This window comes from Denticeps clupeoides, chromosome 4 (genome assembly GCF_900700375.1).
Source record: "Denticeps clupeoides chromosome 4, fDenClu1.1, whole genome shotgun sequence".
NCBI classification, from domain to species: Eukaryota; Metazoa; Chordata; class Actinopteri; order Clupeiformes; family Denticipitidae; genus Denticeps; species Denticeps clupeoides.
This window is the reverse complement of record NC_041710.1, coordinates 20,452,818-20,480,761: the sequence shown is the minus strand read 5'-3', so window position 1 is coordinate 20,480,761 and position 27,944 is coordinate 20,452,818. Positions and strand designations below refer to the sequence as shown.

Sequence of the window (27,944 nt, the reverse complement as noted above, 5' to 3'; positions counted from 1 at the left end):
TTTCGTAATGACTGTTTATTTTTAACAATTTACAAAATGCAAAGTGAGCAAACAAAAGGACAATGTAAATCAAATCATTATTTGATTATTATTAAAACCAGGACTATTTCTTATAGGTACACTTGCACAAAAGTGGAGCTTTTGCAGGATTGTATTCAGGTTTCTGATCAATCAATTACACAAAACATGTGCCAACAATTGGCTGCATGGTTGCATGGCGGTGCATGCAGCACTAGGTGTGAACTGGTGATTGTCTGTAGGTGTGAGTGAAAGGTGTGCGTCTGTGCACCCTGCAGCGAGCCGGTGCCCTGCCCTGACCCTGCCGCGACGTGAGGTTACTGAAACAGAAACAGCAGTGTAGGCGGCTTGGGGATGGGGAAAAACCTACCAAGGTGAGAATATGAAAGACAGTCTTATGATGCAGATCATACACCATGGCAAGACTGAACAACAACAGGACACACAGTAATCATACTGCAACAGATTTCAAGTAGATTTCACAGCAGACTGGGGTTTCAAGATGGGCTGTTCAAGGTCTTTCGAAGAAGCTTAAAGAAGCAGGCAACAATGAAGACTGCAAATGCAATGGAGACTGGGTCAGGTTTAATGGTGTCCTCAATGCCTACAGACACATACTTATCCATCGTACAATACCACCAGAAAGGAGTAAGACTGGCCCCAAATTTATTTTGTAACAAGACAACCAATCAATGTCATGAAGAACTCTCTTCAGAATAAAGAAAAAAAAGTCCTGGAAGTAATGCATGCCTGTGTGCAAGTGTACTTAGAAGAATTTATGCTGTTTTAAAGGCAAAGGGTGGGCGACCAAATATATAGATTGGATTTACATTTCTCTTTGGTTCATTCACTGCATTTTGTCAACTGATGAAAGCAGTCGACAGCTTTTTGAAAGCAGACATAATTTTTTTTCACACCCGCCTTAAACTTCTGTGCAGTGCTGTATATATTTTTGACATAAGGCACAAACTCTACCACACTGGCTAATGGGAAAATCTCTTGATTGTAACAGAATTCAAATCTGTACAAAGACATGTCACAGAGAACATTATCTGCATCACTAGCAGTAATTTGTGCCAATATGCCTAACTATTTCCCACATTTGTAAAAAAAAATCATATCTGTTCAATAATTATCCCCAGTCTGTAGGCACCGAGCTCCTCCTTATTGATAGTCTTCCCTGAAATGAAAACGTAGCACAATCAAGCAGTCACCAACAAAATAGCGAGCGATGTACAGGTCTTCACAAATGTTTGTATCAGTAGCTTATTCCAGCCCTACAAAATTACATTACCAGATAAATACATGATGAACACCTACAGCCAACCTTGTTCGTTGCAACTTCACTAATTACTCAATTCACTTTTTTATTTTAATATAATAATATTATTATCAGTAATAATAATAATAATATGAATAGTAAATTATCCTATTATAAAATCAGAGAATTGCTTCCATTTCAAGTGAATGGTGAATATAGGGTGTGTGACCTTTGTGACTTCTTGTACACTGCATCATGATACACAGAACAGAAATTGAGTGGCATTATGCTGTCATTGCAAACGAGACTCTGATTAGTATGTTGAGAGTAGGCTCTGAGACAAATGTCATCATAGCAACAAAAGCCATTATGTCTCTGCAGTTTCACAATGTACACTGTCCAAATTTCTCTGTCATCGTGAAAATGTTTGTTAAAAATGTCTACAATACTATTGGTTTTTTGTGTGTACACAACTTTGTTAAAACCACGCTGTGAAATGGCAGATGCACTCTTTCGGCACTGATTCCAGCTTCACTTGCATCCTTTGGACAATGCTTTGAGGGAGAGGGGAGCAAGACCCTCGTCCACTCGCCCCCAGCTCTAGGTGAGAGCCAGTAGCACACTTGCTCTGGAACACTCGGCTCTCCTCAGAAGGGGTTGATACGTATGCCGGTTCCCAACGGGGAGAAGGGGTTCACCTTTGCCCACATCAAAGCATCATTCAGAGAAATGGCAGACTTTCCATCCTCCAGGAAGAACACTGGACCCTGTGGTGGGGACAACATGTGAACACACATGGACACACACAGATGCTTTATCAGGCCTTCCCATAAATTGCATCTTCGTAACTAAAAAGAAACAGACAAAGTATACTACTGAAAACAGATTTTTGACCTGAGATGGTGACTGACCTGTATCCGTAGACCTGTAAAGCAGGAGATCTGGACCTCAGAGTGGCTGGGTAGGTTAGAGCCGGTGACGTAGTCGGTCCCCTGCAGGCCCTTGAGAGGCTCCTCTCTGATTCTATTGAGCAGCTTGGCATACTCTTCCTTCTGTGCTTCTGATGGAGGAGTGTATGGGGTGTCCTCCAACCCCCTGTTTTTGGAGCAGAAATGAATCAGTTATTCAGTCACTAATTGAATGCTGTACCTTAATTAGCTTGTGTTGATTAATAAAAATATAGCATATATAAAGATAAATACTGGATTTGGCTCATTATTGTAATTAGTATTGTATAAATACCAATGTTTATAAAGATTTGGTGATATTTAAAATGGACACATGATATGGAATTATATCTTTTTGAGGTTCAAAACGAGGAAATACACAAAATACCTTGATCACCTTACAACACGAGCAGAATCAAGTATCTCAATCTAATGGTTCTTCCTTATATAACACAGAATACTGAAAGCAACATATATTTGAATGCTCATTTACATTTAAAATGTATAGCCAAAACATAAATAAACTTAAACGTATGTGTTGTGATGTGTGTGTGTGTGTTGGATACCCACTTGCTAAGTGAGTGACTACAGGCTCTCCAAGCCTCCAGCTCCACTGACAGCTGCTCAATCTGCAGAGGAATGGCCACATCTCTTCTCTTCAACAGCTGACTGTAAGAAAGAAAAGGAAATGAAGAGCCAGGAATCCAAGTAATACATAATGCTGTCGAGATCATAAAAATTAATTAATTTTTAAAATTGATAGTCTACCTTGTGTACTCATAAAGTGCAGGAACTATGCTGTAGTACTGCCGAGAGATGGCCAACAGGGCACCGATGTAGCCACAAAGTATTAGCAGCTCATTCCGATCTCTGAAGACACACAAACAAAACATGTAAAGCTTTGTTTATCATAGCTATATATAAATGACTAAGATTGGTGATATAAAGCCGAGAGTGGGATCTTATTTGATAGACATTCATAGAATTTTGCTGGAATACACATGAACCAAAAACCTAGAAATCTCCACTTTCACAAAGTCATGTATGTCTGTAAAGTTACACACACATTGATTTTTGAATTGCTGTTGCTGATGAATTGGGAAAATGCGAAATAATGCAGCTGCTCTTCCACTCGCTGAGCTTATGGCGGTATACAACGTTTCAAAATAAAAGCCTAAAGCCAGAAATATACTTGCTGTGAGCTACATATCTGTACACAGCTGATACACTTGCATCCGTTCTGTGCGTCGTAATCTGTAGTGTGTATTCCTTATCACCAGGTGTCAGTGTCGACACTGCAAGCCAAATGAATGAATACCTGTATTTTGAAATAGTCATCTGTTGAGTGCAGATCTCGCAACACTGCCCCTATAAAATTCCACATGTATTGCATCAGTATACATTCAGATGCAAAGAACGCAGGATGTGGACCGTGACTGTATGTTATTGGCTGTATGCATATTGGCTCAAGCTGCTGTTTGTGCTGATCAGTATGCTCTGACACACAAAAGTGTTTGGGGGCTTGTCCGGGAGTTCTGTTCTCATCGTCTCCCTCACGCTGCGTTTGCCAGCTGGACCATAAATCTCCACCCCCCCAAAGTCACTCGCAGGTGTTTTTATTGTCATGAGCTGGGTCGTTTGATTTCTGCATGTCCTTGTTTACAGAAAAAGAAAATCGCTCCCAAAGAAAGTTGGGCCAGTACACAATTTGACTTCGGAGAACATTCAAAATGAAATTGATCCTGGTTATGAGCAATTTATTTTAAATGGAGTGGTGTTGCTTACTGGCCGTGAGGAAGATGACGTGGCTATTAAAATTCTGTGTGAATTTTGGGGCCACACAATCTTTCATCCAATTGTTCTCCCCTTCTCTATGGAGAGTTACTGTGATTCCGGCGTGCTGGTGCAGGGAATTGAAATGAGGTTCCCTAGAGTCCCGGTGCACACTATGCACTTTGGCAAATTGGTCTGTGGTGTTTTCAGGGTTGCACTTGTTCTTGGCTTCCAGTGAAAGGGGTTTCCTTTGATGTCACTGGAGGAAAAGTCCGTCGTAGAGATACCGATGCTGGTTACGGATGTGGACTCATGTCTTGCTTCAGCTTTTCCTGCATGTGCTCTATCAAGATGTAGTCGGGATATCTAACACTTTTATGTTGTGTGACTCTTCGCCTGCGATATCGGCACCTGCCTTTTCTGTGCATGCACCTGAGGCGATGTCCACATCTGGTGGTGCTGCAGCTAAGCGTAAATAAGGCATTGATTGGTGATGAACAAAAGACCAATTCTTCTCTGGCCCATTGCTGTCCTGTGCAATGACATTGACGTGGGTGACAATCCCCCAAAAAAGCAGCATGCATACTGCCCCAATCCCACAAAGAGGGCTGTGATGGCAGCTGAGGTGGTCTATCTTGCCGATCATTAGCCTGGTCTGAACATGTGCAGTCACTCCACACTGTGTTTGACCGGTTGTGTAATGCTCTGGTGAAGTGTGAGTTTGTTAAAGCCACTGTGAGTTACTTGGGTAAACAAGTTGGCCAGGGACAAGTTCGCCCCTTTCCCATACCAACCACTCAGCGAGAGCTGCGTAGATTCCTTGGGATGATCGGGCACCTCCCAATTAGGTGGTTTCTGTAAAAAACTGATTAATCTGCTCTGTAAAAACTCTGCCTTTGTTTGTCTTGCTTTGTAATTCTCCAGTTCTTGCTGCTCTTAACTTTCACCTTCCATTCATGCTGGAGGTAGATGCAAGTTCCACTGGAGCAGATGCTGTACAGGAAGATACTAATGACCCCATTTGTTATTTTTCTAAGACGTCCTTCAAGCATCAACTCAATTACAGTACAATTGAGAAGGAAGCCTTGGCTTTGTTGCTATCTTTGCAACATTTTGAAGTTTATATGGGGTCAACTTCCATTCCTGTTGTAGTGTTTACAGATCATAGCCCTCTTTTCTTCCTCACCAGAATGGAAAACGCCTTATGCGCTGCTCCTTATATCTACAAGGGTTTAATATGTAGATCAGGTACAAAAGGGGCTCTGATAATGTTTTGGCGAATGCTTTGTCACGATCCTACCAATGAATGTTTTTTTTTGTGATCAACAGTAAATGTTGATTTTTGGTGGTGGTAGTGTTACGTCCTGGTGTTTTTGGTGTGATTCTGTATTCTTGGTGATTGCAAATTGAGCCCACCTGCTCCTGCTGTGGACAGCCCTGCTCTTCCCCTGCTTGTCTGCGTTTGTTTGTTTTTCGCTTTTTCCCCATTTTTGTTCTTTGTTATTCGTTGTAATTTTTGTTTTTTTGGTTAATAAAATACTCCGCTTTGTCTTAGTAGGTTTTGTAACAGCAAGTATATTTCTGCTTTAAGCCTAACCCAAAATGTAAACCTAACCCTAACCCTATATCTATGGCTTTCACAAGTGTGAATGTGCATGCTGTACATGGATTCACACATGCTGTTTGACCCCAAGCTGAAAGGCACTATATTAATGTATTTTCCCGTCTTTCCATTTGGATTTTTTATTTTGAAATGTTGCATACCGTTTAAAAAATGCAAAACAAGTGGACATTTCTAGTTTTTTGTTTAACGTGTAAAAGAAAATAGAGCCAAGATCTGTGAATGTTTGTCAAATACAGGACCCACTGCTAACTTTACTCAAATCAGATTTTCAATGTTGCATGAATTTTTTAACAAGCTGCTCCTCTGTGTGCTCTGTGCTCTCATCTATGTTCCAAAAAGTATGCATTGTGCTGCAAGTAGGCGAGGTTTTGTGCATGTGATGCTGATATTTCTGCAGTAGGCAAGTATGATAAAAATCTCTCCTGTTGGCCAAATTCATATTGCATACCGTTTATACCATTTATACAGCGCAGTACTACTTGCCACACATATTTTGCACAACGTTTTTAAACCCCAGCTGTTGCTTTATTCCATGTGATCGTTTCTGAATCTAGTACGGCTGTCCTCAAAGTTTCATTAGAAAATATAATGCACTTTATGACTGACTTACTCACTACTCTTTGGGAGGATGAGGCGATCAGTCCTGATGTAGCTCATCAAGTCCAAGACAGGATACAGAGACTCCATCATCCAAACAGGACTACTCAGCTGCTCTGGGAACAGATGAGGAGACCATGGTCAGGCATAAAAATTGTTGTATGAATTTCATCTTACACAAATAGAGAAAATTCACTTAAAATTGCCAAATGTACATGTTAACACACACACACGCTAACTATCGCAGACACGCTTACCTTTAACATATGTAATGCCGATAGGTAAAGCCTTCTCTGGCTCAGGACTTAACAGATAATACTTAACAGCCTGAATGATGTCTCCTTCAGAATTAGCAGATTCAGCCAAGTCCGTACATTCTTCTAAAGAGGGTAGGCTGCACTAATGAAGAATGACACATAAAGCATACTTTAAAAGGACATAATATTATGTACACTCTGAATATACACTGCTCACAAAATAAAGGGAACACTTAAACAACACAATGTAACTCCAAGCCAATCACACTTCTGTAAAATCAAAACTGTCCACTTAGGAAGCAACACTTATTGACATTCAATTTCACATGCTGTTGTGCAAATGGAATAGACAGCAGGTGGAAATTATAGTCAATTAGCAAGACATCCCCAATAAAGGCGTGGTTCTGCAGGTGGGGATCACAGACCACTTCTCAGTTCCTATGCTTTCTGGCTGATGTTTTGGTCATTTTTGAATGCTGGTGGTGCTTTCACTCTAGTGGTAGAATGAGACGGAGTCTATAACCCACACAAGTGGCTCAGGTAGTGCAGCTCATCCAGAATGGCACATCAATACAAGCTGTGGAAAGAAGGTTTGCTGTGTCTCTATCAGCGTAGAATCCATGGAGACGCTACCAGGAGACAGGCCAGTATATCCGAAGACGTGGAGGAGGCCGTAGGGGGGCAATAACCCAATTCGCCACTGTGCAGATGAAAACAGGTTGACACTGAGCACACTTGACAGATGTGACAGAGTCTGAAGACACCATGGAGAACGTTCTTCTGCCTGCAACATCCTCCAGCATGACTGGTTTGGCAGTGGGTGAGTAATGGTGTGGGGTGGCATTTCTTTGGGGGCCGCACAGCCCTCCATGTGCTTGCCAGAGGTAGCCTGACTGCTATTAGATTCCGATGGAGGCATTGATGCTATGGACTGGCCTGCCCGTTCCCCAGACCTGAATCGAGGGACATCATGTCTCACTCCGTCCACCAACGCCACACTGCACCACAGACTGTCTAGGAGTTGGTGGATGCTTTAGTCCAGGTCTGAGAGTAGATCCCTCAGGAGACCATCCGCCACCTCATCAGGAGCATGGCCAGGTGTTGTAGGGAAGTCATACAGGCATATGGAGGCCACACACATGCCAGCACATTCATCTACGTAAAGAACATAGTTAATATATTTTTAAAATAAAAATAAATATTTCTTTAGTTCAGATCTAGGATGTCTTATTTTTGTGTTCCCTTTATTGATTGAGCAGTGTATAATGAAAAATACATATGATTTATACAATCTTTTAAATATTTGCTTAAATTTTTTAGTTTTTTTACTGTTAAGGAAAGGTCTTACTTTCTCATGAAGCTCATTGATTTCACTTGTACTGCCAGGGTAGAAGGCACACAGCTTGGCTAACAATATTTCATTTTCTGGAATCATCTGTAGTAAATGTGCTGCCAGGTCCCTAAAAAGTGAACATATGGGAGTGGGATTTTATAACAGAGAGGATATTACAAAGTTCCTGAGAGCAAATGCATGATCAGCATGATAATCACAGTGAAGATGAATCTGATAGAATTACAGATTGAAACAGTTAATTACAAACACTGTTAGAATTAATTTGAGAAAAAAACTACCTGTATCCAACAGATGGAAAGCTTTGAGGAAATTGAGAGGACGAAGTGAAATGGGGAAACAGGATAGTGAAATTTCACTGAAATAAGGAAGTAATATTGATAATATTGATATCATATCACAAAATTCAAGCATTTCATTGATTTCATTTATATAATTAAACACATTTACCTCAAGCCTAAACACTGATATAGACCATTAACATTAGCAAATAAAGACAAAATAAACTTGACAGACCATCTTTGACTTATTTCTTTTTCATGAGATATAGTTCACTGCTTCAAGCCACCTCTTACCTCTAGAGGCCGAGGATATTAACTTGGTGCTTTTGACAGGAGTGTGTGAGAAAATCAGAAACAGGACGTACCAGGTAGCAGTGGTCATGTACTTTCTGGCCAGAAGCTCCAGGACATAATGTGTGGTTCGAGAAGCTCTCTCTCCCAGTACTGTCCCCGCACACACAGCCAGTTCTAGCTCGTTACCCCGGATCAGAGTAGCCATTGCCAGCTATAATAGAAATAGAAAGACAACAATAAGTGGAGACTATTCTGCCAAGTTCACAGCTAGTTCTAAAATCACCCATGAGTAATTAGTGATTGAGGTGAATAATGCAAATGATCACCAAGATGCACTGTGAACCACCCACTCCCACTTTTACTGTGGTGGACTGGTTTTCATAGGACCACTGCCTTCTTTAAGATCAGACAATAGTCCCCTGGAAACAGTGCCTTAGTACATCTTAGTGTATCTTCTTGAAAACAGCACCAGTGTTCCCTTTGCTAAGCCCTCATTTTTAAACATCTATACAGTCAAATGTCAAATGATACAGTTAGATGATATTTCAGAATGGAGAAATTGTATCATAGGTACATTTACCTCTACGTTGTCCACAGCTAGGTGACAACAGGCAGCCAGGACAGCACGACCATCCTGAAAATACCACTCTGCCAGCTCCTTACAAACACAGTGCAGGAGCCTGGTAGAAGACAAAATGAAGCGTTGAATAAATAGCCCCTAAAATAAAAAAGTGTGTTTGCTGTTGAACTGACCCACTGTACCCATCAGCATCATCACTGTCTGTGTTAGCAGTATGATTTACGGCGAAGGTCTGGGGCACATGGATATTTCCTTCGCAGGCACCCTGTTGGGGTAAAGAACATCTGAATGTCATTTTGTACAGTGTACAAGTGTACAAGTACAAGTGTTTCACTCTGTTCCCTCTGAGGTACCTGCGCTACCAGCAGAGCTTCCTTTAGCTGCCCTCTAGACATGAAGAAAGTCACCAGCTTCTTCACGTCGCCTGTGGCAATGCAGTATGGGATGACATCATCATTCCCTTCTTGCATGAGCTGGTCTGCCCGCCTGTGAGGCAGATATGAAGGTACTGGTGAGGAGTTGTTGTTTTTTTTTTTATTTGTGTGTGAACTCTTGTGGATTTGTCAATCTTCATACCTTTGCATCAACTTCTTCCAGTACTTCATGGACACACCAGGAGCCACTGACAATGCTTTGTCCCACTTAAAAGCACAAAAAGAGGCTTTCGGTTAACTGTAATCCATATCTTTACATTGAATTTGCATGAACTTTAATAATAATAAAAAAAATAAAATTCCATCCAAAATAAAATGTAAAGGTTTTGTAAAAAGAAATGTGTGTTTTTTGGTGTAACTGTACCTCTCCCAGCTCAACCATGAGCTCACAGTATCTCTGGATCTGGCCCAACCGCAAATGGATCTCAGCGGCGTCTTTGAGTCGTTCCTCTTTACTGGGAGCACCGATGCCCCCTCCAAATTTACTCATTTTTACTATGGTCAGCTCTTGGGCTTCTGACTGGAAAGAACAGAGGGCAGAGGTTCTTGTGGTGAATTTTAATATTCCACATTTCTGTGTTCAAGATGAACATGTATTGGTTTACTGTTATGCAAAACCCTGTGGGACTCACGGTTTTGAAGCGGACCAGGTGTCTCATATGCATGATGCCCTGGCCATAGTTCTGGGGCAACAAGCTGTCATCCTGCCCATTCATCACAGCCACCAGGTCCCACAGGTTATGACTCCCTCCTGGGGGCTTCATGGACATAAAGCAAACCTTCATTAAGCACTTTATGTACATAATTGGCATGTTAAAAAGACCCTTTAAAGCAAATAACTGTTATACTCACAGAAAAGCATTCCGAGAATAATCTCAGCTTCTTCACCCGAACATCGCTAGACAGTTTATCCAGTTCCTGCTTAATATCTCTGGAGACCTTTCCACAGAGCAGAGGGGGAGCTCCAGGCACCATGGCACGATCTGAATATGCATAAGCAAGAGTCACAGGGAAGCCAGTTCCCATAATGCTCCATACATTCCACATACAGTGAACGGCAAACTATTAATACACTAAACTCTCACCTGTGTTTCCAATGATGTCATCCCAACTGTGTTCAGTGAGGATATTGACCAGGAGAGGAGCGATGAGTGGGGTTAGAGACCAGAGCCTCACCGTGGAGTCACGGGAACACGAGGCCATGGTGAATGGTCGACTGGGGTGGCAGGTAAGGCCTATAGATAAAAGGTCAAAATATCACCCAAGGCCTGGTAGCACAATGCTGGATTTACTCCGGTGAACTATCCCTGTCCCTGAACTGTCCAGTGTCCCTGTGAATGCTAATTGTAAGGTTAGTCCCCCTGAAGCAACTCTTTGTGGTCTTCTGTGTTCATAAGTGAGTATTTTAGACACCAGGCAACTACATAGTATTACTACTATGCATGCATTGCCTATCACATTTCAAATTTGAGTGCTGCTCTGTATGAATGATAGCTGCAAATGTGACAGTGGGGTTAATACAAATGATCTTCAGAAGATTACAGCTTCATTTCTTAATTATGCTGCTGCATCTTTCCTCTTGAGAAATGCATTCCATTATGGTTAATTTTTGACAAGACATTCCAGGATTACTAAAAGCAAGACATAATTCTCTTGGTACTTTGTTTACTCAGTTCCTATGCTCTTCATTACCTACTGTTTTAAATGACACCAGGTTACTGCTTAGTATTAATGTTTGAAACCCTGGCAACTGAAATCTATAGATTTGTTCTTGTTATTAGTAATACAAATATCAAAATATGAAAGAAGTATTGAAAGTATTAAAACACATTGTACCATAGACATCTGCTCCGTGATCGTAGACTGTGTCCAAGCTAGTTCCGTCTCTGGTGTCCCACACTCGGATGGTGTAGTCCCAGCTGCCCGAGGTAAGCAGGTAAGGCACCTCCGTGTTCCACATCAGGCCACGCACAGGGGCCGTGTGGCCGCTCAGAACATTAATACAGGCATCCTGTGTGTAGTCCCAGATGCGTACCGTTCTGCAGTATGCGTAGAGTAAATCTTAATGGCCATTTGCTTCAGTCACTACACATTCACAGTGTTTATTAATGATCTTTCCTACAGTTATGAAGGCTATCCATGTTAAACAAATAGTGTTTCAGGATCACAATAGCTTCTCAGTTAAGGAGGTAAAAGTGATTAGCACAGTGATCATGTCACAAATGGTCAGTAAATGATTTATTACCCGTCATCGGAGCCACTGCACAGTATGCCCTCCCTCAGCGGGGACCAGCGCACGTGGAACACCTTGGCAGTGTGCCCTGTAAACACTTTAAGTGGCTGATCTGAGCTGGTGGCCAGGTAGTACACTCGCACGTTCTTATCTTCGCATCCTGTGGCTATCATATCCCTGTCAATGAGAGGGAAGGGCAGCAGCAAGTGTGGTACATGAGTTGGACACTAGTACTGAATGCTTCAAAGGTCAATACGGTTAAAGTGGCATTTAACAGTAACAGTAAAAATATAGCCAAGAATCACAAATAGATGCATTTATTATGCAAAATATGAGGCATGTAGTTTTTTCACAGGCATTGATTATGCATCATACTTGTTGTTCTGACTCCAGTCACAGCCAAACACTGCAGCTGGGTGTTTGTATTTGTGCAGGACTTTCCCATCAATGGTTCGGATTATGCTGCAGCACAAAGAATGATAAAAACAAACCAACAAAACACTTAGAGTGGACCTTTGCTTACCTGTAAGCATACAGTAAGCAAATGTTTAAAAAAATTTTTTTTAATTCTCACCAGAATCCATCTCCACTACATGTAGCTATTCTCTTTGAGTCCTTATGGCTCCACGCTATGCAAAAGATACCATTCTTTCCATGCTTTAAATTACATAAAAGTGAGTTTATCAGTTGTCTCACAAATGTATAAGTCACCAAAATTACTTTAAACCCTAAATGTTTACTTGCCTCATTAAATCTTGTAATCATTTTGCCTTTCTTCACATCCCATATGAAAGCCCCATTGCGGGATGTGGCCCCAGCAATGCAGTTCAGGTCTCCTTTAATCGGAATGATAGAGAGAAATGTGAAAAAGGATCACCTCAGCAAGAGAATTTGAAGCATTAAAAAAAAAAAATTACCAGGTGCCCATGAAAGAGAGTAGACCACCCCCTCATTGCCTGGAGAAGTATACACAGCTGTCATTGTGTTAATGTCCCAGACTTTAATTGTCCCGTCAAATGATGCTGTGGCTAAAATATTTGGATCATCTGGCTTGAATTTGCAGTCAAATATTGTCTCCACGTGACCCTGTAAAAAACTTACATTGTATTATAAGCATACATGGCTCACTAATTAGATCAACAACACTTTTAAAGGTCCCCTATCATGAAAATTTAACTTTGGGTGTTTTTTCCACTCAGAGAATTTTAGTTCTTAGTTTATGTTCTGTCATGCAAGACACTGAAGAACCAGTGGGTTAATACATTTTTTTTTGGAAAAACACCAACACGACCTCCTGTTTGTGCCAAACATTGTGATTGGTGAATGGTGTTGATGACGTCATTTCTGCGAATGTCCACTCACTTCTATAGGCCGCTCTCCTCCTTGTCCTGCCTCTCTCCTCCTCATTTGCATTTAAAGTGACACACACCAAAAGGATGCATCATGGGGAAATCTCATTGTGCGACTGGATACAGTATACAGCTTAAGATACAGTATTAGGGGACCAAAAAGACCGATATAAAAGCAAAAAAACCTAATAGGGGACCTTTAAGCGATGCACTGATAGGATGTCTTTTAAGGTTAAAAAGTTTTTAGAATGCTTGCAATCAGGTAAAGAGAAGAAATACAGAGTGTTTGGAAGGTTGAGGAGACACATTTTCTGGTGTGGACATGACTTTTGATATTGACCAACAAAAACTGGAGCTACTTTGCAAGGACGGATGGGCTCTAGATGTGCAAAGTTAGTAGGTACAATACTTGCAGCTGTAACTGCATTAAAATATGTTTTGACAAAGTATTGACTAAGAGTTGCTGAATTCAAATTCATGGTACACTTTTAAAATTTGTAAAAAATAAAATGCATCATGGTTTATCACATAAAATCCACAAAATACATTTAAGTTTGTTTAGGTTTAAAGGGTTATGGGTACTTTAATTAAGATATTGTGTTTTCAAAGATCTTGTATTTTTAGGCATTCATAAACATGGCAAATACAGTTCTGACCATCAGCTAGGCTTACCAGATCCCGTAAGAAGTCCCATTTTTTTACACCCATGTCATAGAGCCCAACTCCTCCATCCATGAAACAGCAGACAGCATGACCCGGGGGCAGAGAAAATGCCCGGTTCTGTGATAGCATTGGAGGAGGAACTGCCTCGCTGGTGGAGGACGTATAGTGGTTCTTGGTTGGGGAAATGGTGTTGGAAAGGGCTGGAAAGATAAATGGAATGAGAGTGTGAATGAAAAAGCGGTCATGCCTAATTCACATCTAAAAGCCATAACGTTGCTCACATTTCTTGGCCAGTGGTGAGTTCAGCACATGCAATGCATGGAAGCCAGTTTTCTTTAACTTGAAGTTATCCAGAGGTGTTGATCTTGAAACATTCCATATTCTTAATACACCAACCTGTGAGTCTATCAAATCAGGTCAGGATAACAGAGATAACATTCTTTATTTCTGTATTGCATTAATTTTCCAAATAATATGAGTACCAACATTGATACCATAACGACAGAATAAAGCAGATCTAAATGAGGATAGTCTCCTGCCACCATAGAGGGTAGATTATTCAGAACCAATTGAAATAATAATTAAATAATAATTAAAAATAGATCCACTATCTATGCAATGTTATTCCTAATATGAATCATATTTATTTTTGACTGCCATCCACTGTACCATATGGTGCCATAACTGTAGTCAAACTCATAGCAAGTGAGAGTATACTACATTGAGGACATTAGGGATTATAAATACACTGCAAGTTTTATCAATAATCTCAGAGACTGCCAATGTACCACTAGAGGGAACCTGAGTGCCAGAAGTTTGAGAACCAAAGGCTCAGAAATGACTCCATTAACATGTTTGAAATTTCAACCTGTGACTATGTAAACACATTAGCAGCCAATCCTACCTCCTGTGATGAACATGCCTGGGGCACTTGGCACCCAGGCCAGGCACTGTACAGAGGCAGCAGCGCTGGGGAAACTGAAGGTAGTGATGCAGGACAAACTCTCAGAGTCCACCAGCCGAATGCCATTGTGCAGGTTTGCAACCAAGAGGTAATCTGTGGACAGGGGGTCCCATTCCAGCGCTGTGATTGGGTCCTCCTCATCTGTACCTTCTAAGGATTCAGGCCGTAGCACGTGCTTTTGGTTCTTGGAACCTATGAGCAGAGATGACATCCTATTATTGGAATACACAACTTACAACAAATAGACACTTTCCAAACGCTAAGGCCATATTTGGTATATTTAGGATTTTGTGATGATTACTGGAAGTATTACAATATGATTGGTGACCAGTGTTTTATACTATATTTGAACATACCTGGTTGAAATATGGAGAGGCTGCCATCTGTGTGTCCAAATACCACCTTCCCTTTCTTCACAGGGTGCCAGCGGAACAAGCAGATGTCAGACAGGAAGCTATGAGCCTCTTTATGGACAGTGACACCAGAGTCTGGTCCAGAAATGGTCCAAATGTACAGAGGTCCACGGTGAGACACAAATGCCACCCCATCACTTGCATTCCAGCACCAGCTTAGAGAGGCAGGGATTCCTGATAACCCCCCCCACAGACACGCACACACACATACACCATCATTTACCCACCCATACTTGCAGGTGACATGTTAGGTGCAGTGTCTTAGTGCAGTACCTTTGGTGTTATCTAATCTGGCCACAGTCTTCTGCTCTGCCACATTCCAAATGATCAGCAGGTTATCTGCACTCGCACTGGCAAACACCTCAGGGTTGTGAGGGCACCAGGAGATGGCTGTGATGGTCTTCTTGTGCTCAGACATAATTGCCTGCAGCTTAAACTCATTGTACCTATGGTCAAGCTGGTGATAAAAGTGATAAAAATGTGTATATTTGAACAGACATAAGACAAAACCACTTTGGAACATTATCTGTTGCACTGACCTGATAGACATATATTGCAAGTGTCGCACAGTAAGCAAACCTGTCCCCACTGGCAGCACAAACATCTTTGTTCCAGGGCTGACAGCCGGCAGCCAGCAGGCCAACTTGTTTCACCTGAGACATTTTTACCTGTTCATAGAAAAAAGAGACCTTTTTCAGACCCTCATATCCTGAATGTTGGCTGTGGTTCTCCTCATTTTGGCATGGGTTCCCTCCAGCTCAATAGTCTGTATAACAGGTGGGTTGAGGACTCTGAATTCCCGGCCCTGCCCAATGTCCTGGGATGGTTTCTATGTTCTAGATCGAGATTCAGCGGTAATGAATAGTGGGTGAGCGGTTTAAAAGAGTACCATCGCCAGAGAAAAAAACACAGCAAATACAAACACCTTAAACCATGCGCACGTTATTCAGCATACTTTATAATTTACACTGGTTTGCCAAAACATTCAATCAACACCCATATATTTTTTTTTTTATTCCAGCCAGTTGCAGCATTAGTAACACATAGTTTCTGCATAATAACATGGAGTAGTCTCTGGAGTATTAAATGGATTAACAATATGTTCTTCATTTTGTCTGAAGGAGTGTAGATTCTGAACAGCTTGCAAGTGTGTGGGAACTATGGATCATTGAGACTCTACAACTACTGTTCCAATAAAACCACTTTGCTAAACCCATCACCACCATTTTGTCAGTTCAGACTGTGGTTGTTCACGTTTCAAAGACTGAGCATTTAGGGTAAGAATACAAATGCAGAAAAGTCAGAGATGCCACAAACGGCATCCTTTCTCACTATGGATGGCAACAAGCTTCAAAGTCACACTGTGCTTCCTTAACAACATACATGAGGGACACACGAAGAGGAAATATCAGACTGTTCTTCCTACCTGCACACTGGCATCATCTTTACTGAGCCACTTCAGAGACTCCATGTTTATGTCGCGCCTTGTCTCGTCTCTTGCTGAGCCCAAGCTCTTGATGCACAGAAATACAGGGCATAGAAGGAGAGAGGAGAGCAGTGCCAGGCTGCTTCCACTAAAGCCAATCTGAAGAAGCGACGGCGCAGCGATGGAGAGCGTGTGTTCGTCTGCCGAATGTGCATGTGGGTGTGCATGTGTTCATTGACTGGTGCAGCCTGACCATGAGGGGAGAGGCAGTAGACAGAGGCGAGAGCACAGCCCCCGCCTGTAGCCAGGCAACTGCAGATCCCTTCATTTAAATCCTGTGCCTTAAACACCCCCTCACCACCCACCCGGCACATACAAATACATGCATGCACTGTGATACGTCTCGCATGACTAATGCATACACACGCGTGCACACTAACACAGTATCTATCTATCTATCTATCTATCTATCTATCTATCTATCTATCTATCTATCTATCTATCTATCTATCTATCCATCTATCTATCTATCTATCTATCTATCTATCTCTACACACACACACACACACACACACACACACACACACATATATATAGCTCAGTATTTTCAATTGTTCATCACATTTGTCATGAGTTGTTAAAATTATTCTAGCTTTTTACACTTAAGAGTGAGTTAGTGGTGCTTGTACCATAGACCCAGATGTCTACCATTACCACTACATGGAACACAGACATTAATGGAACAAAGTCTGAACATGCCATTTGGTCATGAGACACACAGACACACACACACACACACACACACACACAAACCCACTGCTCCCACTGTCCTGAAACGTCAATACGGCCCACGCTGCCATTTGTTCTGTTCTGCTCACAGTTAGCAATAAAAATGCTGTTGCACTGACACCAGTGATAAGGGCAAATACGAACACATCCGTTATATGGCCCAAAGCCTATCTTCACCAGTCCTTTCAGACTGGCTGCTTAGAATGACAAAAACATTTGAAGATGACAAGATTTTTCCCCCCATTGTGTGCTTCTTGCCACACACTGTGACAAAGATGCTCCATTGCAAGAGTGTGGGGGCCTGCCGGAGCAAAGACGTGACTGAGAACTCCTGAGCTCCTGAGGTAGGTGAGCTGTGATCAGATTTAGGGACCCTGCCTGGCCTCTGTGGCGCAGCTGCGGGGGAGAGTGTGTGAGGTCTGACCGGCTGAGAGGCTACTCCTGAGAGCTGTTTCCAAGGCAATGAAAACAGAAACTGAGAGGCAGAGGGTGAGAGAGAGCGAGAGAGAGGAAGAAGTGGTTAAAGTGAAGTGGCACGACTGTGATGAGGCAGAGGAAGAGGAGTCCTAACAGAAGGCAGAATGGAGGAACAGGAGGAGGGCGTGGATGAAAACATTTGCTGCAAATTTCCTTCTATGAAAAGACACCCAAAAGAGATTTTTCATTTAACAACTGTCAATCAGTCAATAAAACTGACAACTGACTTATTTGACTGATTCATGAATCATGCATTTATTTAACTTACACTGCTTCCAGCATTGACATAATGTTGAAATTTCAATTTTATTAAGTAAATAACTATTCACCAAATGAATCTTTTCGTGTAAAAGTTCATAAAGCTAATAACTTTTCTCCATCAGCAGAAAAGGGCATGACGGCACTTCCACCCCATGAAACTTTTACCATGAATGGACAACATCTTCCACGAAGGTCTAGTTGGTGCAAACGACTGCTAACTACTTATAAATTTACATTTGACAAAAGCTGACAAAAAATCTGATTTTTTGCCTCTCTCTCTCTTGCCTCTCACTCACACCGCACCATGACACAGAATCTCTTGTTGGGTTCACCTGTGCTTGTATGTACACATGCCTCTGGTTGAGAATATTTAATTGCTGAAATGGTAATTGCTACCAATTTTAACTACATCGCGCTGTGATTGAAGAATGGATGCATAATGTAAAAAAGAATTTTCCTAAAGAAGACAGGATACACTAAACTCACTTGGGTTAACAGTGCATTGAGTAGTAGTGCATTGAGTTCAGTTTGATTTTTAATCTCTGCAACTGCAAATATTGCATTGGCGATGATGATGCCCTATTCAACTCAAAAGTAAAACTACTGAGAAAGAATTTCTCCTGTTGCAGGCTAAATTTAGCATTGAATGAACATCTGGCTAATGCAAAGATAAGGTTTATTGAAAAGATAAGGTACTACTGACTAGGAATAACATGACATACAGATTAATTACACAAAAGAAGCACAAAGCACATAATGACACAATCTTTTAAAGGTAGATTGGTGGCAAACAGATTCAGCAGAACAGAATTACAAATAATGAATAAAAAAACACAATAAAGATAAAGAAATATTTTTAAAAAATAGACTGGCAGGGCAGTTCCTTAGGAAAAAAAGCTCTTGTTGCTATCACCACTGTCACAAAACACTCGTGGCCAGACGAAGTGAATGGAACATTTTAATTGGCCATGAGGGTATTTTTTAAACGCAGCCCTGGTCTTCACCGTCACACTTTTGATTTTGTTAACATGCCCAAGGAAGTCATTAATGAAAAACAAATACAGCTCACTCATTGTTTGTACCATATTTTTCCTTATGGCAAATTATGTTCACTCAATTACATGCAGTGCTAAAATTTCAGTGTGAGGTTTACAACTCAGTCTTTAACACTTCAACTGCTTTATGGTAATGGGTAATCAAGTGGACTAATGATCAAATATTTAACTGGATTGTCGCACTATTCCAGTTTACTAAAGTATCCTTGTTATGGCACACAGATGAGGACAGAACAATCCTGGCATGCATATAGGTGTGCTGTAGTTAAGCATTAACCACTGCAAACCACTGAGATGCACAGTCACTGACCAAAACCTGTTTTTCACTCAGACTACAATTATGCAGTACAAGTATTCAAATACTTGCACTGTTCCTTCATCATCAGAACCCTGCTGTATCACAGCTTCACTAACATTAAAATCTCAGGACATAAACTCTTATTACTGTATTAATTTGTTTATATTGCATATTGTCATTGTTTTATACCATTGTGCTTCAGAGACACTATTGGCCGAAATGTTCAATCACATGCTGCGATTCTGATTCTGATTCTAATGAGTAACTACATTTTATTACATATTATTTGTGTTTTATTTGGAGGGTAATGGCAATGGAGAGTCAGTGGCTTGGAATGGTCCACTACTTGTAGCGTATCTGCATCTGTTACAGATTTCTCTGCTGTGCCTGAAAGGGATCAGCATGATTGAAAGTGAAGGGGACTTTGGAGGGATTCATTAAATCTACTTCCTCATTGGGCAAGAGCTCACACTGAGGCTTACAACAGCCCCCACATTCACTGGACCCCCCCTCTGCAATCAGGACAGAAGCCAGAACCAAGCTCTTGGGCAACGCTGAATTGCCATTGACAAGCAGAGATTAGTGGCTACAACTTTGTCGTGTCACGCACTCAACTGGAGGCAATACAGAAGAACCTAATCATACTTGGACTGTGTGATGAACTGCTCAGCAACTGTGATGCTCATGTCAAACATCTCCCCAGCAATAACTACTCTGTGCTACCCCTTCATTTACTCTAACTTCCATGTGACTGATTTGCACACACAACATTTGTCAAAGAGGTTAATGTGCAACCAAAGCCATGCTAGGCAGAACCTGACAGCCCATCAATAATGCTGGCAATTCCCATCAATGCACAGCATTTCCATCATATATTTACTGCTTCTCTTCAGGAGTGTCAGCCTCTGGCTACAGGTGGCTGCCCAGGTCATTATGGACTTGTAACATGCTTTAACAATTCCAGGAACCAGGACCCTCAGCCAGCTCCTTTTCATCATTCAGCAGCTGCATTTTATTGCTGCACTAAGGGCACAGACTTAACACTTGGTATAGGTGCCGTCGGAACTTTATGGTTAATCTGTCTGTGACTCTCTAGATCCACATTGTCTTATTGTAACACATAGGTGAATTCCTCCTAATTATATTGGTCCATGCATCCATGTCAAACACACAGAGAACTTCTTACACCATAGGATTTTGCCGCTGATAGATACTGTTTTGTTTTTGATAATTTCATGCCATGTTTTAGAATGTTGTAAGTTCCTGAGTGTAACCACAGAGGACAGATATTGCCCTCCTATAACTAGGTGGTGTTTCAATTAAGGATGTTTCATTCATGCAAGAACCATTAAACAGACATGTTGGTGTATGCTGTGGTTCAATATTTTCATTCACAACTCTCAATGGACTTCATCTGTTTGCGTGCTGTACACCCTGATACAATGGAAAATGCTTAATGACTTTGATTAGCCGCTGACAGTGGTGTGTGTCAGAATTAATAGTGCCTCTTGGGTATTCCACCTACACCAGCACCCCATGAGACCAAATAAATCGTGAGGACACGAAAGCAATACTCTAATGCCTTAAACCACAAGTATATGCTGTCTGTCATTTAGTAAACTTCTGCAACGACCGCTAGACACCTATATCTGGTCTTTCGGAGTTGATGGTTGTGTTTTGCCTGCTGTGCACTGCTCGTTCAACTGCAGCCTGTCTGCTGCTACTCCGCTTGGCGCGTTCATTGCCCGCCGTGCTCAGGTACACACGGTGAGTTTACATTACTTTACTCTCGCCAGCAATGGCTGGCGAATGCTGACAGTCGCTGCCTCGCGAATTGACAAGGCAGGGCATCAAATCGTAGCCTTTCCTCGAACGTTTATACACGGCAGCGGACTTTTAAACGTCGGTTTCGTCGCATCCACAGCGATTTACAAAGACGACTGCTGGGAAATGCAAAGAAATAATCCCGTACAGCCTTACCGTGTATTCTGCAGGCGGACAGCGGAGTGGTGCTGAAATAAGGTGGCTCGCTGGTCGGAAACGCTCCCTACGTGCGGCTAGTTAGCGCTGCTTCCGTGCGACGACGCTGATTGGCTGAGGAGAGACGCTAGCCACGCCGCCGAGCTCTCGGCTTTCATTCTCATTGGTCGGAAGGCACGTCACTCAGGCGCGGCGCCCGCTCCTTTCAAGGCCTGGTGCGAAATATGAAGGTGAAGGCGGGGCTTCTGCTCCGCAACTCCACGTATTTGTAGTCCTTTTGAATGCGTTGCGGTGCATTGTTCGTACAACGAAAGAATGAGTCACAAATAAATCACGCTACTAAATATAACATAAAGTCATGAGGTACAATATTAACAATACTCTGGTTTTCGATTGTCGGATTGGTCTCTTATCCAAAAAGAATATGTATTTCCATTACAACTGGTTAATTCAGTTATTAAAAAACCGAATGCCTTCCCCGACTATGAAATATGAAAGGAGATAAAAAAAAAACTTTCAAATTAACTAGGGAGCCAACGAATGAAATCTTTCCAATTTCATTGATTTGATGAAAGTTTAAACATTCAGTGGATCGGCCATTAGATGACGCTGTTAACCTTACCAATATTGGGGTGAAAGGTATTTTAACACCACAGAGGGTGTGTTCGGCGGCGCTGAGGAATGATATATAAATGCTGAAGTCAAATGGAACACACTGCACTTTAAGCACTGAACCGGAAAACTCTATTTTTATCGCTTTCTTCCATAGTCCATCGGGCGTTTATGATATTTACATTGCAGTCGCTGAAACGTGAATGGCCGCCCTGCGAATTGCGGCCAGTTTTAAAAATGCAGATGTGGAGCAAATCATAGTGTGCAAGCCTGTAACCTATAAAGATGAAGGGGAATAAAACTGCGTGTAGCACTGCAGTATCATCAGTGTAGTGCAGTTAATAACCCGCCTCTGCCAACAGTTTAATGCTGTTTAAAGCAGTACAGTTTATTGTTATTATTGGCACGTAGATTTTTAAATACACGAGCTTTCATTGATATTCGCCTGCCTGGTACAATTGTGGCCGTGGAAACAGTCAGCACGAAATCCCAGTCAAATTCGGAATATTATGAGCACTTGCATAACATGCATATGTTCAAACGGAATTTCCGAGATGATGCTCATGGTGAAAAGTTTGAGAACAGCGGAACTCTTTTTTTTTAAAGCTCTTTTTTTTAGAACACGTTAGTGTGACTTCGGGTCGTGAGCATTAATGCCGAATGATGCAGATGACGGTTTTGCGAGTCTTTCTCTCTCTCTCGTGTCTCGAACGTCGGTTGATTGTAGCGCAGATTTCAGACATACCTCCCGCCCACACACACACACACACACACACACACACACACACACACCGTGACATCGCCTGCTCCTGCTGCCTTTTGCGACTCGGCCAACATTGCGTTCCATTGGACGTCTGAAGTGCGGAATTAAGGCAAAATCCAACATCTACAATGGGTAAGTGAGCCTGCCGACTCTGCAGGAAACACCGGTCCCAGTTCAGTTTGTGTAACTTCAAAGTTAGTTTTGCGACACTTTTTAAAGTAAAATAAATAACTAAGTAGGTACAACTCAGAAATAGTTTGGAACAGTTTTTAACGCCAACATGTGCGAATGTTTCTGCATGGTGATGGCTATTTTGTATTTAACTTTAAGAGAAACATTATCAAGAGAGACAGGCAGATTGATTGGTTGATTGATTGACAGATCAGGTAGATACACATACTGTACATGCATTTCCACCCGAGGTGAGCGTGGTCTTGCTCTTGTTTGGAACAGGCTGCCTTTCATACATTTCATTCAGCTTTTAGTAAGCAGCTAAGCAACTAATACGATTGTGTAGATAAAAGTGGTTGATGTCTTTTAATGCCAGACCAGGTCAGCTAACCTATAAATTATGCATCATGTGCAACTGCAAAGGAAATTGCATATATGCATTTAGTAATATGGCTCATGCAGATATTTACAACTCTTGTGTTAATGTTTACTGATGGTGCTTTTCTATGAGGTATGGTGAGATCTGCATTTTCTTTTTGGTTCAAAGTAGATGTGGTCTAACCAGCGTCTGATATAATAAACTTGCAAAACTGTATTTTGTATGTGCAAATCTGAGCTGGTCTATTATACACAGACTGAGTCACAGTGCAGACTGGTTCAGTGCAGAGTGTCCGTGTGCCAAGACAGATTCCTCCCACGAATATCTAAAACAGCATCCATGCCAAGACTTTTGCTGAAAAAGGAGCAGAAATGGGGACGAAAACTGTACCGCAATGCATGTATTATTTACAGGTGGTTCCATGCATAGTTATTAGCTGCAAATTCTGAAAGACATTCACTTATTTTCTTTGGATAAGTTAACCAACAGATAGTGGCCATTCATTCATGAACCGACCCCCCCACCGCCATTTTCATTCTGTTCTCCAAGCTCTGTAATATATGCGAATAGTCACATGAGGGCTAAATGGGCACATTATTTGCCACTTTTTTGTGCCTCCCCCGAACATTCCCCAGATCTGTTGGGCCTTTGACAATGGCAACAAGTGTTGCAGTGTTTGTGGGAGAATTTCGCCATGTTCTTTACTCCCTCCTCACGTAACAGACATCTGGAGATTTGTTGCTGTGTGTGACTTGATCCAGAGAGTGCCCGAGGTGATGTGTGGTCCACTGCTAGGTGAGAAATTCTGTTGGCCATGCTCAGCTGTACCACAAAAAGAGGCAGATGTCCATGCAGTGTCATTCTGTATTGCACCATCTGGTTACTAAGTTGTTGTTCAGTATGTATGTGGTGGCGAGTATTTAACGCTTAGATGGCACAGATGCCCGGGTGATATGTTGCATGTATTAGAGACCAAGTATCTCAATTTAGAAATGCATGATTTAGAGGGACAGATGTACGACTAAGCAGTCTTGCTCACTGACAGGGCAGCGACGGTAGGTACAAGACTCAATACAAGGCTCAACAAGGACTTGTTACTAGACTAGGAACTTATATATATATATATATATATATCTAGGAAGCATATGTAGTATGAAGCATGTCTGTTGGATTAAAAACTAGTCACAGTTACAAGCTGGTATAGTTGCACAGATGCAGTGACTGAAAAAATATGCAGCTTTGGAAGGCACTAGCTCTTCTTCTTCTTCTTCTCAAATCCTTTTAAGAAACTATAAAAAGTTATGCTCAGAACTGGTAAGAAAAAGAAAGGAGATCCTCATTTGCCACAAATGCAAAAAAAAAAGCACAGGAAACAAGAGGTGAGAAATAATTACCTTTCTCACATCAATTTTTGGTGCAGATGTACGCTGAATTGGTGAACAGACAGATGATTGTGTGACTTCTACCTGTAACTGTCATGCTTCCTGCTGGCTCTTAGCAGAAAAATACCAGCTGCCGGTCCATGTGAGACCCGAGGCCAGGAAAGGCCATTGTTTCCATTATGGAAACATCCCATTATGGGGGCTCGGAACACAATGTAATGTTGTCATTGTTGTGTTTCCCGAACAGAATGAGAATTAACATTAAACAATGGATCCAAAAGCAGAGGCAAAAATGGAGCAAGCCCTACTGTGGTTCTTCTATCCTTGAGCTCCAATGAGTTAAATATGTGAAACAACTATTGACAGTTCATACCATTCACAAGCTGAATGAAATTGCCTAAGAAGAGTTGATTAAAGCTTATTCAAATATATTCCCATTAAATATTTATTTTCACAAACATATACAATTGTAGAAATCTAATAATAGTACTAATATATTATGTTGAACTTGGTTTTAATTAATTGGGTTAATTTATTGGATCTTTATCTTTATCCTTTCTAAATGCAAATCAAGGGGGTGGGATGGTCCAGGCTGCAAGCCATGAGGGATTTTCTCTTATGAACCCAAAAAAAAACAAAAAAACATTTCAGTCCATTTTTGTGTTAAATACAGCTATTGCTCTAATCTCAGTGCATCGTTCCTTCTAACAACTGATCAGAGTTTAGCAACTGCACGTCATTGCTACTTGTACGATGATCAGCCATATCATTGTGACTACTCAGATCCTTGTTCTGAGTGGCTGGGAAGGTGCTTATCCAAAAACATTTGCTCTGATGTGTGAAACTGGGCTCTCCAGATTGGAAACACACACTCAGACACACACATCCACTCTTAGGACAGGATGGACTAAGTTCTGACTGTGGTGGCTTCCTTGTCAAAGAAAAACGGTTTATCACCTTTATGGAGGAAGTGTGGTGTACTCTTTCTGCAGACTTTACTATAAGCTTTTGTGCATGAGACACTGGGAAATGCTGACCTTGGAGATCTTTGAAAGGTTTCTTTGTTATACTGTGGTTGTGTTTTCCTCAGTATGTTTGTGTGTGTGTTATTTATATTGGAGTCAGATGTCAAATGTCAGTGTAGCATTGTCTTTGCTTATGGAACAATAAACTGATTCTAAATAATTTTCAATTCCCCAAATAACAGTGATTATTTTCATGACCTTGCTGGATTTTAACAAAGTAAAAATCCCAAAGTGGATCCCTTTCACACTCCTGATTCCCTAAGCCAAGGCTGCTGATTGTTGGTAGGTGGGTGAAATAAAAGGGCCAGTGCGATTTGGCCAAGTGTGCTGTAGTCTCTGTGTGAGGCCCTAAATCCTTTCTGGAATCCTTTTGCTGACTGAGAAGTGACCTGTGACCTGTAGTCTCTACAGTGCAGTGGCTACTGTAGACACGCAGGATTTGGGCAGACTGTGTGAACACGCCTGGCCTGCATTCAATTCTTTTTTTGAAGACAGACCTCTGTACAGTGAAAACAACAGGGTCTGTGTGAGTTGTGTGTGGTTGTGTGTATGACATTTTGCTTGTTTGCAGAAGGCACTTTTACTATTTCATAAAAAGAAAAAAAACACTCCTGAGATCTAGTTTGATGGAATAGGTTTAGGAATACAAAACTTCCAGAATTTCCTTTTGGGATCTAGCTATTTGTATCTATCTCGGTCTTTACAATTAGGACTGTGCAATACAAACTGTCCCATAGACGGCAGACAGGATATATTGCAATATATATGTCATGCATGTCTGTGCAGTTACACACACATGTTGATTTTTCAATTGCTGCAGCCGATAAATTGTGAAAATGCGAAATAATCAGCTGCTCCTCCACTCGCTGAGTTTTTGACTGTATGCAACATTTCAAAATAAATCAAATAAAGTTTAACCCCAAATATAAACCTAACCCTAACCCTATTATCTACAATTTTCACAAGTGTGAAAGTGCATGATGTACATGGATTCACACATGTTGTTTGACCCCAAGCTGAAAGGAACTATATTAATGTATATTAAACCATTCCCTGTCTTTCCATTTTGCACTTTTATTATGAAACGTTGCATACCATCAAAAACGCAGTGAGCACCTCGGAGTGGTTGTAATAAAGTGGACATTTCTAGTTTATTGTTTAATAAGTAAGAGAAAATATAGGAAAGATCTCTGAATGTCTGTCAAAGGCTTTTGTCTATTTTCCAAAAAGAAAGAAGAAAGTGAAGTGATTTGTCACATGTGATACACAGCAGCACAGCACACAGTGCACACAGTGAAATTTGTCCTCTGCATTTAACCCATCACCCTGAGTGAGCAGTGGGCGGCCATGACAGGCGCCCGGGGAGCAGTGTGTGGGGACGGTGATTTGCTCAGTGGCACCTCAGTGGCACCTTGGCGGATCGGGATTCGAACCGGCAACCTTCTGATTACGGGGCCGCTTCCTTTACCGCTAGGCCACCACCAGAATGTATCATGCAGCAAGTAGGCATGGTTTTGTGCATGTGATACTGATATTTCTGCAGTAGGCAAGTATAATCAAAATCTCTCCTGTTGACCAAATTTATATTGCATACCGTTTCTACAGCATAGTTCTATTTACAATCACATATTTATGTGTGTCTTAGTATTTCAGACAGAGAGAGGGATGTCTGTAAATGCTGAACAATAACCTGACCTGTTCTTCTTTTTAAAATGCTGGCACTAGATGTAGTCACTGGTCTGTACACATGATCAGATTGATTGTTCAACATGTATTCCTTCCAGGTCAAGCGGCTATGAAGGCCGAACTCTGATCAGCTTTTTGAGAGGGGTAGAGAGGCAGTCAACCTCAGTAAAAACACCGTGGAGTCTAATGTTGATAAAGAGGGCTGCCTCTTGTCTCCCCTTTTGCTCGCTCACATTTGTACCTATTTGTACTATGTCTTGTTAATAAGACAAGTCAAGGCAGGTTTCTTAATGTAGCACATACATGCAAAAATGCAAAAAAACTGCTTTCTTATGCAAATGTATGCTTTGGTGTCTAGAAAGACTATATAGAATCAGAGATTATATGGAGTGTATTCCAACATTTTACTGAAGCCCCATCTGCTAATTTGGAGACTGAGCACAGAAACCTATGCACAGAAACATAAATTCAAATTATTCATTCAACAACCACCAATTTTTAATAGACTACCAGGGAAAAGCATATATCATATGGCTCTCAGTCTGTCAGCATTTGACAGTGAGGATATCCACCACAGAATACAAAATAACAAGACTGGTCA

The 27,944-nt window shown here is 41.4% G+C and overlaps 2 protein-coding genes across 10 annotated transcripts in view; one reads left to right on the top strand and one right to left on the bottom strand.

Moving 5' to 3' along the window:
- Positions 1 to 21,422, bottom strand: wdr17 (WD repeat domain 17). Of its 9 annotated transcripts, XM_028977928.1 has the most exons (30): positions 16,466 to 16,698; positions 15,579 to 15,707; positions 15,313 to 15,496; positions 14,983 to 15,213; positions 14,567 to 14,818; positions 13,944 to 14,066; positions 13,672 to 13,862; positions 12,568 to 12,736; positions 12,395 to 12,486; positions 12,225 to 12,307; positions 12,026 to 12,112; positions 11,663 to 11,827; positions 11,254 to 11,456; positions 10,503 to 10,652; positions 10,270 to 10,400; positions 10,050 to 10,175; positions 9,782 to 9,937; positions 9,560 to 9,624; positions 9,337 to 9,469; positions 9,157 to 9,248; positions 8,984 to 9,083; positions 8,475 to 8,614; positions 8,110 to 8,130; positions 7,826 to 7,937; positions 6,478 to 6,619; positions 6,234 to 6,336; positions 2,995 to 3,096; positions 2,797 to 2,895; positions 2,191 to 2,374; positions 1 to 2,046 (listed from the first exon to the last, which is right to left on the bottom strand). In XM_028977928.1, the coding sequence occupies exons 1-30, from the start codon at positions 16,508 to 16,510 to the stop codon at positions 1,927 to 1,929; spliced, it is 3,930 nt and encodes a 1,309-aa protein (XP_028833761.1). In that variant the 5' UTR covers positions 16,511 to 16,698; the 3' UTR covers positions 1 to 1,926. The 9 variants fall into 9 exon arrangements, 7 of the variants coding, with proteins under 7 accessions (XP_028833761.1, XP_028833760.1, XP_028833757.1 ...); XM_028977927.1 differs by lacking the exon at positions 16,466 to 16,698 and adding an exon at positions 21,326 to 21,422 and having other exon boundaries at positions 12,225 to 12,486; XM_028977924.1 differs by having other exon boundaries at positions 12,225 to 12,486.
- Positions 21,423 to 22,701: 1,279 nt separating this feature from the next.
- The window catches only part of gpm6ab (glycoprotein M6Ab), a 53,638-nt gene continuing 48,395 nt past the window's right edge, over positions 22,702 to 27,944 (top strand). Inside the window, exon 1 of the mRNA XM_028976965.1 lies at positions 22,702 to 22,832. Coding sequence (XP_028832798.1) covers positions 22,829 to 22,832 — 4 coding nt within the window. The 5' untranslated portion in view covers positions 22,702 to 22,828. The remainder of the gene's footprint in view (positions 22,833 to 27,944) is intronic.